Genomic DNA, 12,809 nt, shown 5'->3' with positions numbered 1-12,809 from the left:
TCTACACATGGACATCACCAGATGGTCACCACGGAAATCAGATTGATTACATTCTTTGCAGCCAAAGATGAAGAAGCTCTATACAGTCAGCAAAAACAAGGCCGGGAGCTGACTGTGGTTCAGATCATGAACTCCTTATTGCCAAATTCAGACTTAAATTGAAGAAAGTAGGGAAAACCATTAGACCATTCAGGTATGACCTAAATCAAATCCCTTATGACTATACAGTGGAAGTGAGAAATAGATTTAAGGGACTAGATCTGATAGAGTGCCTGATGAACTATGCACAGAGGTTCATGACATTGTACAGGAGACAGAGATCAAGACCATCCCCATGGAAAAGAAATGCAAAAAGGCAAAATGGTTGTCTGAGGAGGCCTTACAAATAGCTGTGAAAAGAAGAGAAGCGAAAAGCAAAGGAGAAAAGGAAAGATATTCCCATTTGAATGCATAGTTCCAAAGAATAGCAAGGAGAGATAAGAAAGCCTTCCTCAGTGATCAATGCAAAGAAATAGAGGAAAACAACAGAATGGGAAAGACTAGAGATCTCTTCAAGAAAATTAGAGATACCAAGGGAACATTTCACGCATAGATGGGTTCGATAAAGGACAGAAATGATATGGACTTAACAGAAGCAGAAGATATTAAGAAGAGGTGGCAAGAATATACAGAAGAACTGTACAAAAGAGATCTTCATGACCAGATAATCACGATGGTGTGATCAGTCACCTAGAGCCAGACATCCTGAAATGTAAAGTCAAGTGGGCCTTAGAAAGCATCAATACGAACAAAGCTAGTGGAGGTGATGAATTCCAGTTGAGCTATTTCAAATCCTGAAAGATGATGCTGTGAAAGTGCTGCACCCAATATGCCAGCAAATTTGGAAAACTCAGCAGTGCCCACAGGACTGGAAAAAGTCAGTTTTCATTCCAATCCCAAAGAAAGGCAATCCCAAAGAATGCTCAAACTACCGCACAATTGCACTCATCTCACATGCTAGTAAAGTAATTCTCAAAATTCTCCAGGCCAGGCTTCAGCAATACGTGAACCATGAACTTCCAGATGTTCAAGTTGCTTTTAGAAAAGGCAGAGGAACCAGAGATCAAATTGTCAACATCTTCTGGATCATCAAAAAAGCAAGAGAGTTCCAGAAAAACATCTATTTCTGCTTTATTGACTATGCCAAAGTCTTCAACTGTGTGGATCACAATAAACTGTGGGAAATTCTTCAAGAGTTGGGAACACCAGACCACCTGACCTGACTCTTGAGAAACCTATATGCAGGTCAGGAAGCAACAGTTAGAACTGGGCATGGATCAACAGACTGGTTCCAAATTGGGAAAGGTGTACGTCAAGGCTGTATATTGTCATTGTGCTTATTTAACTTATATGCAGAGTACGTCATGAGAAACGCTGGGCTGGAAGAAGCACAGGCTGGAACAAAGATTGCTGGGAGAAATATCAATAACCTCAGATATGCAGATGACACCACCCTTATGGCAGAAAGTGAAGAGGAACTAAAAAGCCTCTTAATGAAAGTGAAAGAGGAGAGTGAAAAAGTTGGCTTAAAACTCAACATTCAGAAAACTAAGATCATGCCATCTGGTCCCATCACTTCATGGCAAACAGATGGGGAGACAGTGGAAATAGTGTCAGACTTTATTTTTGGGGGCTCCAAAATCACTGCAGATGGTGACTGCAGCCATGAAATTAAAAGACGCTTACTCCTTGGAAGGAAAGTTATGACCAATCTATACAGCATATTAAAAAGCAGAGACATTACTTTGCCAACAAAAGTCCATCTTGTCAAGGCTATGGTTTTTCCAGTGGTCATGTATGGATGTGAGAGTTGGACTGTGAAGAAAGCTGAGCACCGAAGAATTGATGCTTTTGAACTGTGGTGTTGGAGAAGACTCTTGAGAGTCCCTTGGACTGCAAGGAGATCCAACCAGTCCATCCTCAAGGAGATCAGTCCTGGGTGTTCATTGGAAGGACTGATGCTGAAGCTGAAACTCCAATACTTTGGCCACCTCATGGGAAGAGTTGACTCATTGGAAAAGACCCTGATGCTTGGAGGGATTGGGGGCAGGAGGAGAAGGGGATGACAGATGATGAGATGGTTGGATGGCATCACCGACTCAATGGACATGAGTTTGAGTAAACTCCAGGAGTTGGTGATGTACAGGGAGGCCTGGCATGCTGAGATTCATGTGGTCGCAGAGAGTCGGACACGACTGAGCGACTGAACTGAACTGAACTGAAAGCAAGTGTCAGACACCCCTTGCCCTAAAAGCAAAGTATAAACTAGGAGTATCCATGTGTCTGCATGAGTTCCTGGGTTGGGCAGCCACATGCCAGCCAGTGGAAACATCAAGGAATTCCGGCTACCTGTTGCCTCTACCAGGTACTAGGAATAACTAGGGCTGAGGAAGCAGCTTCATCTTCACCAGAAATAAGTAGAGATCTTGGACACATGCAGAAACCTGCTAACTAAGAGGGGCCAGGACAGGTCTTGAAATATACATGTGGTTCTCGATTGGGAGTTTTGTTTTCAGCTGCTCTGGACAGGAGGGTATTTGAGGGTCACCCCTGGGAAGCAACAAAGGCAAAGAACTGAAGCTTTGCCTGGAGATGGATGGGGGTGGGGGGAAAGGAGGTGTTGGGTCAGGGGAAGCAGAAACACCAGACCACTCACTCTGCAGAAATGGCAGGGTGGCAGCAGAAAGAAAGCCCTGCGGAGGGACTTCCCTGGTGGTCCAGTGGTTAAGAATCTGCCTTCCAATGCAGGTGACATGGGTTCGATCCCCGGGGCAGGGAACTAAGATCCCACATGCCTCAGAGCAACTAAGCCCACGTGCCACAACTACTGAGCTCGCATGCCCCAGAGCCTGCGAGCTACAACGAAAGATCCTGACGCAGCCAAATAAATAAAATAGAAAGGAAAACAAAGAAAACTCTACAGAGAGAGGATGCCTCTAACACAGTGCAATGGCCACATGCATACTCTTTTCCCCAAGCCCGATGAACAATAACAGAGAAGAAAGTAAAAAGGGATCAATTCTTCTTACAGGAGATTAGCGAAGGAGCAAGCAGCAGACAAGAGATTTCAACAACTTTTGGAAAGAAAGAAAGCCGAATGATCAGAGAGGAGGGTCCTCAGGGGAGGTGAGCTACACAACCCATAGGTACGTGCAGGCATCAGGGACCATGGAGGCTGGCACCAGGTGGGGGATGGAAAGATGGGCTGAAAGTCTGAACCTAGCTGTTGGAACCTGGGTTCCCCTGCCAGCGGCCATCTGCTCCTCTAAGGGATCACACCTTCCAAGTCTGTTCTAGAGATTCTACCCATAAAGGCTGAGGGGCCAGGGAGCTGGCACAGCAGTCAAGCTGAGGTGTGGGCTGAAACGCAGGAACAGGTGAGGTCTCCAACTCAACCGTGAGACCGCCATCCCTCTCCCCAGACTGGCTCTCAGACACTCCGCCAGCCCTGCAGAAGGCTGGGGAATTCTTCCCTGGAAACCAGACGGGCTCCAGAAAAGAGACTGTGCCCTCTATGTTTGAGGGTCACCGCCGGCGAAAAAGTGAGCTTGCAGTCTGGTCCCACGATGGGAAACCCTAGAGTCAGACCTGAGGCTCTAACAGCTCCCATGGGTACTTTCAACACATCAACCCCTGCTCCTGCTCCGCTGGTACCCACACACCTGGAGCCCAAACTCGACAGGCCCAGACAGCAGGAAGTGCTCTGGACTCTTCCTCTTCTTACTGTCTTCACTCATTCTCATCAGAATTCCCCTCTGCAGATGCACAGACTTAAATATCCTGTAATCTGTTGAGTTTGTCTTCCTAGAATCTATATCCCCTTTCCATCTTGAGATATATGCTGGTGTGTATAAAAATACATATTTCCTAGTTTCATTAGACATGAAGACCTATTTCCTATTTCTTCTGTCCTTAGTCATTTTCAGATGATTTCCAAGACCCATTTTTATACCATCTTAAAACCGAATGATCAAATGACCATATCTCTAAAATGCAGCTTTTAAAGGAAAAAAAGTGACTTTAAAATCACCATGCAAAAAAAAATAAAATAAAAAATAAAATCACCATGCATAGTAAAATTGCATTCTTAAATGGATCAACTTGGTGTTAAAAAGGCAATCATTTTTTCTTCTTTTTTTAGTTTTTTGGCCATACCCCACAGCCTTTGGAATCCACTTCCCTGACCAGGGATCAAACCTGCACCCCCTTCATTAGCAGCACAAGGTCTTAACCACTAGACCACCATGGAAATCCCAAGCCAATCATTTCTATTGTCATAATACTCATTAAATGTCATCAAAAGTCACTATCAGTCCTTCAGTGTCAATAGCTGTTCACTAAGATACACTTCTTCAAAAATTCACACTGCAACTAACCACTGTGTAAAAACCCAAATGTACCTCGTACGACTTGGTTTCCAAGTCTTTAATGTAGTCCTCAGCATCGGGCAGGCTCTTGTAATAAGCCATGTTTCTCTTCATCATCTCGTCATCAGGATGCTTCAGTAGAAAGGTGTGAGCAGCTGCAATGGCTTTCGGAAGATTATTTGCCTAAAGTACAGAGAGGAGAGACAAGAGCTACCAGTGGGTGGTGAGCGTCATTTCTATAGAACAAGAACGTCTGTTCAGTCCTTAGGCAATTTTGTGTTTCTACACGTTTCCAGCTCAGGGCTCAGTGATTTCCAAGGCCCAGTATACCTGGGCCAGCCTCTCTGCATGAGCGCTCATTCCCTGTGGGTGAGCCGATGTACCCTCTGTGCCTGCCCCGATCTACTCTGCCGTCTCCACCCTCCCCTGCCCGGGAGGATGGCATACGGGCTGTCCCTGCGGACTCCCTTGCCCTCCAGCTTCCCGCGGGTTCAGCCCCAACAGGTGCCCAACAGGAGACTGAAGGAAGGGAAGAGAATAAGGCTGCTGTTTGTGTCCTGGCTCCTTCCCTGCAAGGTCACTCCCTTAATTGAAGGTCACAGCCCTTCTCAGTGGAGAGTCTCTCCATCTAGACTCTCTCCATCCATGTTACCCATTCTGGCCTGGGAGGTGGGTCACATCCCACTATCACCAGCTTTTGTAAGTAACCGCCTTATTCATAAGTGTTCCTCCAGTTTCCACATATGACTATATCACATCTTTTCTGCCAGAACCTTGGTGTATCAGCCTTGATCAGTATTTTCCTGGGTCTCTCACAGAACCTCTGTTTCATCTTCTTGAGGACCCCCACCACCTCCTCATTCACTCTTCCATTCACTCAGCAAATATTTGTTGAGCGTCTCTGCAGGATAGGTGCTGTTCTAGGAAGTGAGTCTTGGGGGGTTGGGAGGAAGATCCCTGCCTTTACATGCAAGTGAGTCCTCCCTATCTCCACAACCTCAATCAAGAGACTCTTTTAAATATATACATATATATTTATATATATTATATATATATGTATATAATATATATATGAAAGTGAAAGTCACTCAGTCATGTGTGAGTCCTGGAGACCTCATGGACTATACAGTCCATGGAATTCTCCAGGCCAGAATACTGGAATGGGTAGCCTTCTCCAGGGTATCTTCCCAACCCAGGGATTGAACCCAGGTCTCCCACCTTGCAGGTGGATTCTTTACCAGTTGAACCACCAGGGAAGCCCAAGAATACTGGAGTGGGTAGCCTATCCCTTCTCCAAGGGAACTTCCCAACCCAGGAATCAAACCAGGGTCTCCTGCATTGCAAGCAGATTCTTTACCAGCTGAGTTATCAAGGTATATATTTATAAGGGCATATAAGTATATATATTTATTTAATTAATTTATTTGGCTGTGCTGGGTCTTAGTTGCAGCATGTGGGGTCTAGTTTCCTAACCAGGGAGCAAACCCAGGCTCTCTATATTGGGAGTGAGGAGTCTTAACCACTGGACCGCGAGCCTCTATTACATCAGCCTGTCTTCTGCGTTCCTGGCACCTGGCAGAGTTCCTAGGACAAGGAAAGACTCGGTGAGTACCAGTGACTTGGACAGGACATCACCACTACATATTTTCATGAAATTAATTCATGTTTCCCTCTCTTTTCCCCTCTTTCCTCCCATTTGGTGGTGATCAGCTGATTCTGAGTCTCACTGCCTTAGGGGAGGTCAGGACACAGAAATATGACCAAAGCCCTTGTACTCCTTAGAGAATTTGGCAAACATGTGAAGAAGAGGAAATTGAGAGAGGCAACTGCAGGAAGAAGCTGACTGGCCTGGAAGAAGAAGACAGAGGAAGGATTTCCTGTTGGTTCAGGACCCGAGGTTCCACTGAAGGGGATATGGGTTCAATCCCTGGCTGGGGAACTAAGATCCAGCATGCCATGCCACATGGCCAAAAGAAAAAAAACCAAGGAGGAGGAAGAGGAATCCTCTAGGCTAGGAAAAACTCCCTCCTTGGGGTCTGCAGGGGCAGCAAGGTCTGCGGCCCTTGATCCTCAGGTTTGGTACCTGCAGGCAGAGCCCAGAAGTCTTCAGGGGAGAATGAGGTGCCATGGGGTGAGTGAAAAGGGGCCCAGAAAGGGGTAGGGACCCCTCCCTGTGTAGACACGCAGACAGCAAACAGAGGGCCCCCTCCCCCACCATGGATGTCATGGCCCCTCCATGCCCTGAAATCACCGCACAACCTGGGGGAGGGAGGGGGGACCCATACATGTGCAGGGAGACTCCTTCAGCCAATCCAGAGGGACTCTCAGGGGCAGGAATTACGGAAGTCTGTTTGGGGAGAGAAAGGAGTATTTGGCACGGTCTGGATTTCTGAGAATCAAAGGGCAGCAAATAGCCTGGGCAGGAACTGCCCCAGAAACGCGAGCCTAGTCTTTTGGAGATAATGGCAGAGGCTGCCCTGGAGTGGCGGCTAGTGATAAGGACAGACTTCCAGAAGTCCGTGCTGATGTCTGAGGAATGCCAGCTAGTGGCCTGGAGTGGGACTGTCTCCCCCTCCCCCCCACCCCGGGCCCCCTGGCCTCCTCTCCGGCCCCTCCCTCCCCCAACCCCCCCAGACCCATGTGGAAGCGCGTAGCCCTAACCACCTGACCACCGTGGAATTCCCATTACTGACTTTAAGTGATTGTCACAAGACCTGTAAAGGGTTTTGAAGAGAAGTTATGAATTTCCTAGCCTTTGCGGATGCCACAATGGACGAAACCCCTACCTTCCGGTCACCCTGAATTAAATGTTCTTCCCCTTTTGCCTCGTTTCACATTCATCCATATTTTAAAGAAATCAGAGCTTCCATTATTCTCCGGGTTTAAAAATAAAACGTTTCTCGCTTGATTATATGACTCAAATTTGACTCAGACTGTATGTGCCAAAAGCTCTACAAAAAAGAGGATTAATGAGTCTTTTTCAGCGTAAAAATATAGTGCTTGTATGAGTCAGCCATCATTTCTGAGTCCCGGAAATGTATTAATCTCATCCCCGGTCTATTTTAAAACTGCTTTTTTGTTTGTTTGTTTGTTTGTTTATTTTTTTATTGCTAGGACAAACATTCACAAATGTGATACTTTATATAAAGCTGTAGCAGGCATAGAAATAACCCAGTTTTTCTCCTATTTAGGGTTTTGTGCTATTTTATGACCCATATGAATGCAACATACACGTGGACCCGTTTCAGAGAAATATGAAAAGCAGATCTTGCAGCCCAAAGACACAGAGTTTACCAAATTGTTTTCCAATAAAGTGGAAACAGCTTTAAGAGGGCTCTCTTGGTAAAACCCATTGAAGACGTGCCAAGCTAAAGCCTCTTTATCCAGTTAACAGGGAATTCAGCCCATTCTTAAAACTTCGGGGGTCCCCCGTGTAAGGACCTAGAGGGTAAATTGCCATCTGTGGCTATTTTTAGCCAGCAATCACAGACGGAATGCAAGCCGTCACAAAAAGGAGGAAGACAAGCGCGTTACACTGTAGATGAAAGCCAGCGGAGAGCGCCGGCCCTGACGAATCACAGCGCTCAGGTTCTCCTCCAGGCAGGGAAGTGTCCTTCCAAGGAGCCCTGCCCTTTTCTGGCCTTAAGTTCCTCTTTTAAAAGAGACTGGCCGGCCCCGCAGGTCCTCTTCCGCCTTACTCACTTGAGAAAAGGGATTTTGATGGTATCTACCAAAAACGGAAGTCTGTCTTCAAATAACACTGTGCTAGTCGTTAGATATACATCCTCTGCCTCAGAACCACCCTTCAAGGAAAGTATTTTTCATCTTTATCTATGAAATAGAATACGGGGAAGAGGATCTGAAGGGCTCCCTTAGCGACGCTGAGTGCGAGAGAACTAGGTCAAGAAAGGGCGGTGGGACCGGACCCAGGAAGCAGGCACCAGACAGGGGTCTAGGGGCGGGCCTAGGGGCGGGGCCTAAGCGTGGGGTGGGGCGGGGCCTAGGCGTGGGGCGGGGCGGGGCCTAGGCGTGGGGCGGGGCGAGAGGACTTGCCTTGAAGTAGGCGAACTGCAGGAACTTGTAGGGCTCTCGGCGTTGGAAGTCCGCCAGTACTTCGCGGCTGGGCTGCGACTGGCGGAAGGCCGGCAGGCCCTGCTTGCAGCGTTTGAGGCAGTGCGCGCGGCGCAGCAGGCCCCCGAAGAGGCGCAACTCCGGGTGGCGCGCGAGGCCGGCGGCGGGCTCGGGCTGCGGCGCCGCGCTGCAGTTGCGGTGGCAGAAGGCCTCACTATCTCGTAGCAGGCGGTGCAGCCGCAGGCTGATCTCCAAGTAGCCCACGCTCTCCGCCCAGTGCTCGCTGCTGTACTGGTCCAGCGCGTGCCGGTAGGCCGACTCGAGCGGCATCAGCTCGTCCCGCGGGAAGCTGCGGAAGCTGTAGCGCTCGTACTGGGCGCGCCCCGAGGGCAGCGTGCACACCGCACACAGCAGCGCCAGCAGCGCCGCGGCCGCCCGGCGCCCCGGCTCCATCGCTCCAGGCGGAAGGAAGGAAAGAGAGAAGAAAGAAGGAAAGGAAAAGGGGGCCGAACGCTGAAGAGGCGGAGACGCCAGCCTCAGGCCCGCCCCGTCCGGCCGCCCCTCCCCACCCAGCCGGGGGGTCCGGGCGAAGCTGCCCGTACGTACGGGGAGGGTGTCCTAGGGAGGCGCGCTGCCCTCTGGTTTCTGCGTGTCTAACCCGTGATCCCCGGCTCCGCTGATTGCTCCTTTAGAGAAGGCGGCCTGGAAGCCAGACGCGGCCCTGATGGATCAGCGCTGCTTAGACTTTAGAATCATTTAGAGGACTTTTGAAAAACGCAGATTCACAAGTGACTCCAGAGTTTCTCTTTCACCAAATCTGGCTGAGATGGGGATCTGAGGGTTTGCAGTTCTAACCAGCACCCTAGTGAGGCTAATGCTGCGGGTCCACGGCCTACACTTTGATGACCGCAAACGACCTTACATTTCAGTGAGAGAGAGAGAGAGAGTGCATATATAAAATTAATAAGGATGTCGGTGGCACTTTGTGAACTATTGAGCTAATCAAGTTGAAGATGCACACACCTTATGATTGCGATTCCACGCTTCAAAATACGCTCGAAAAACGTGTATGTGTGCATCAAAAGATGTGGATGGAATGTTAAAGGCAGTACTGTTATTTTATTAGTATTAATTTTTTTGGCCGCACCGCGCGACTTTCAGGGATCTTAGTTCCCCGACCACAGAGCACACCCGTCCCAGCAGTGGGAGCGCCAAGTCCTAACCAGTGGACCGCCAGTGATTAAGTCCCAGCATTGTAATTTTACTTACTTAAATTTTTTATTTTGAAATAATTTACAAAAAATTGCAAGGATAGTACATACAACTCCTATATATCCTTTATACACATTCACAAATTAATAACTTAGGCCACATTTCTTTTTCTGAATCATTTGAGAGAAGATTGCATACATCAGGCCACTTACCCTTTAATCTTTAAGTATGTATGTCCTAGGAACCGAAACTGTGTGTGCTCAGTCGTGCTTGACTCTTTGCAACCCCATGGACTGTCGCCTGCCAGGCTCCTCTGTCCATAGGATTCTCCAGGCAAGACTACTGGAGTGGGTTGCCATTTCCTTCAGGGGATCTTCCTGACCCTGGAATTGAACCCATGTCTCCTGCATCGGCAGGCGGATTCTTTACCACTGCCCCACCTGGGAACTAAACTACAATGCTCAAATTCATTAACGATCAATTCACTAATCTATATCCCGTATTCCAGTTTTGTCAACTAATAATGTCTTTTATGGGCTTCCCTCGTGGCTCCACAGTAAAGACTCTGCCTGCAATGCAGGAGTTGGAGATGCACTGGTGGCTCAGTGGTTAAAAAGAAATCTGCCTCCCAATGCAGGAGACATAAGGGAGGTGGATTCAATCCCAACTGTTGTTGTTTCGACTAAACAACAACAACAACGTCTTGTATAGCACGTTCTCCCCCTGGGCAGGAAACAGTCCAATGTAATGTATCTAGTTGTTTCTTCTATCTAATGTTCCAGAATCTGAACCTTCAGATTCTATTGTTATGCTGTTGACACTAAGAGTATGGGTGGAAACAACAGTGAGATCCACCACACGCCTATTAGAATGGCCAAAATTCAAAATACTGACAGCACCACATGCTGACAAGGATGCAGAGCACCAAGAACTCTGTTCATCGCTGGTGGGAATGTGAAATGGTACAGTCACTTTGGAAAGACAATCTGGCAGTTTCCACCGAACTAAACATACCCTGCCATACCACCCAGCAAAATTAGATTCACTGGTATTGACTGAAATAAGGTGAAAACGTCTATCCATACAGAAACCTACACATGAATGTTTATAGCAGCTTTTTACATAATGGCTAAAACTTGGAAGCAAACAAGATGTCCTTCAACGGGTGAATGAATGAACTGTGGTACCTTCACATCCAGACAATGGAATACTACTTAGCACTAAAGAAATGAGCTATCACGCCACAAAAAGACATGGAGGAAACTTAAATACATTTTACTACATAAAAGAAGGTTACATATGAAAAGGCTATATACTGTATGATTCCAACTATATATGACGTTATGCTTGGGGGTTTTGTTTTTTTGTTGTTGTTGTTGTTGGCTGCACCACACTGCTTGTGAGATCGTAGCTCCCCAACCAGGGATTGAACCTGGGCCCTCGGCAGTGAATATGTGGAGTCCTAACCAATGGACCAGCAGGGAATTCCCCCAACTACATGACATTCTGGAAAAGGCAAAACTTTGAGAACAGTAAAAGGATCACTGATTGCCAGGTGTTATGGGGAGAGAGGGATAAACAAGCACAGCACAGAGGATTTTAGGGCAGCAAAAGTATTCTGTGTGATACTATAGTAGTGGATGGATATCATACATTTCTCAAAACCCAAAGAACATGCAGTATCAAGAGTGAACTCTAATGTAAGTCATGGACTTTGGGTGATTATATTGAATCAAAGTAGCTTCATTGGTTGTACTAGGTGTACCTGTCTGGTGTGAGATTCTGATAATGGGAGAGGCTGTGTGTATGCAGTGGTGGAGGGTAGATGGTAAACCTCTGTGCCTTTCATTCAACGTTGCTGCAAACCTAAAACTGCTCTAGTGTATTTTTAAAAAGAATACAGGGGTCTTCCCTGGTGGCTCAGTGGTAAAGAATCCACCTGCCAATGCAGGAGACACGGGTTCAATTCCTAATCCCAGAAGTTCCCATATGCCTCAGAGTAACTAAGCCCATGCGCCACAACTACTGAGCCTGTGCTCTAGAATCAGAGCTGCAACTATTGAGCCCACGGGCCGCCTACACCCCATGCACCTAGATAGAGCCCATGCTCTGCAACAAAAGTCTGAACACTGCAACTAGAGAGTAGCCTCTGCGACAAGAAAAGCCTGCACAGCATGGAAGACGTAGCACAGTCAAAATAAATAAGATTATTTTTAAGAATACAGGACAGTTATTTTATAAAAAATCCTCCATTGAGGTTTCTCTGCTGTTTCTTCATGATTAGACTCAGATTAAGATCTCTGGACTAGAACAGCACCCAGGCAACAGACTGATACTGGTCTGTGGTCTCTTAGGAACCCGGCCACAAAAGGAGGTGAGCAAAGCTTCATCTGTATTTGTAGCCACTCCCCATCATTCTCCCATCACCCCTAGATGGGACCATCTAGTTGCAGGAAAACAAGCTCAGTGCTCCCACGGATTCTGCATTATGGTGAGTTGTAGAATTATTTCATTGTCTATCACATGTAATAATAATAGAAATAAAGTGCACAATAAATGTAACGCACTTGAATCATCCCCAAACCATTCCCCCCACCCACCCTCCCACGCCCCAGTCCATGGAAAAAATTGTCTTCCATGAAACTGGTTCCTGGTGCCAAAAAGGTTGGGGACCGCTGGACTAGAATACAGTCCTTCTCAGATGTCACTGGAGGAACCCACTGTCAGCCCCTTATCGTTGATGTTAATTGTGATTACCTTGTTAAGGTTGTATCCATTTTCTCCACGTCATTTTTTTCTTTTGTATTTAATAAGTGTTTTTGGTATGATACAGCAGCACAGTTCCTAATGGCAGAAAGCAGAAATGACCTGTGTAAAAACAAAAGTGGATTTTTGTTTGTTTGTTTTTTTAGAGAGAAGATGCACACGTAGGAGAAAATTTTACAGCAGGGAATAATAAAAGAATTACAGCTATACATAACAACACAGTTTAGCCTTAAAAAGAACAATTCCACTTGTTTAAAGTTTAAAAGAATGCTAAAGCACACAAAATATTATTTAGGAATGCAAGTAAGAGTCTTACCTCATACAAACAAATATGGTTTTTCCCAGCAGTCATGT

General features: G+C 46.8%; 1 protein-coding gene across 1 annotated transcript in view; it reads right to left on the bottom strand.

The window, feature by feature from the left end:
• Positions 1-9,140, bottom strand: part of CRTAP (cartilage associated protein) — a 38,508-nt gene extending 29,368 nt beyond the window's left edge. Inside the window, exons 1-2 of the mRNA XM_065932943.1 lie at positions 8,460-9,140; positions 4,440-4,589 (exon numbers count right to left, since the gene is read on the bottom strand). Coding sequence (XP_065789015.1) covers positions 4,440-4,589; positions 8,460-8,930 — 621 coding nt within the window. The 5' untranslated portion in view covers positions 8,931-9,140. The remainder of the gene's footprint in view (positions 1-4,439; positions 4,590-8,459) is intronic.
• Positions 9,141-12,809: the final 3,669 nt, after the last annotated feature.

This window comes from Muntiacus reevesi, chromosome 4 (genome assembly GCF_963930625.1).
Source record: "Muntiacus reevesi chromosome 4, mMunRee1.1, whole genome shotgun sequence".
Lineage (NCBI taxonomy): Eukaryota > Metazoa > Chordata > Mammalia > Artiodactyla > Cervidae > Muntiacus > Muntiacus reevesi.
Note: the sequence above shows the minus strand (reverse complement) of the source record. Positions and strands in the feature narration are given on the sequence as shown.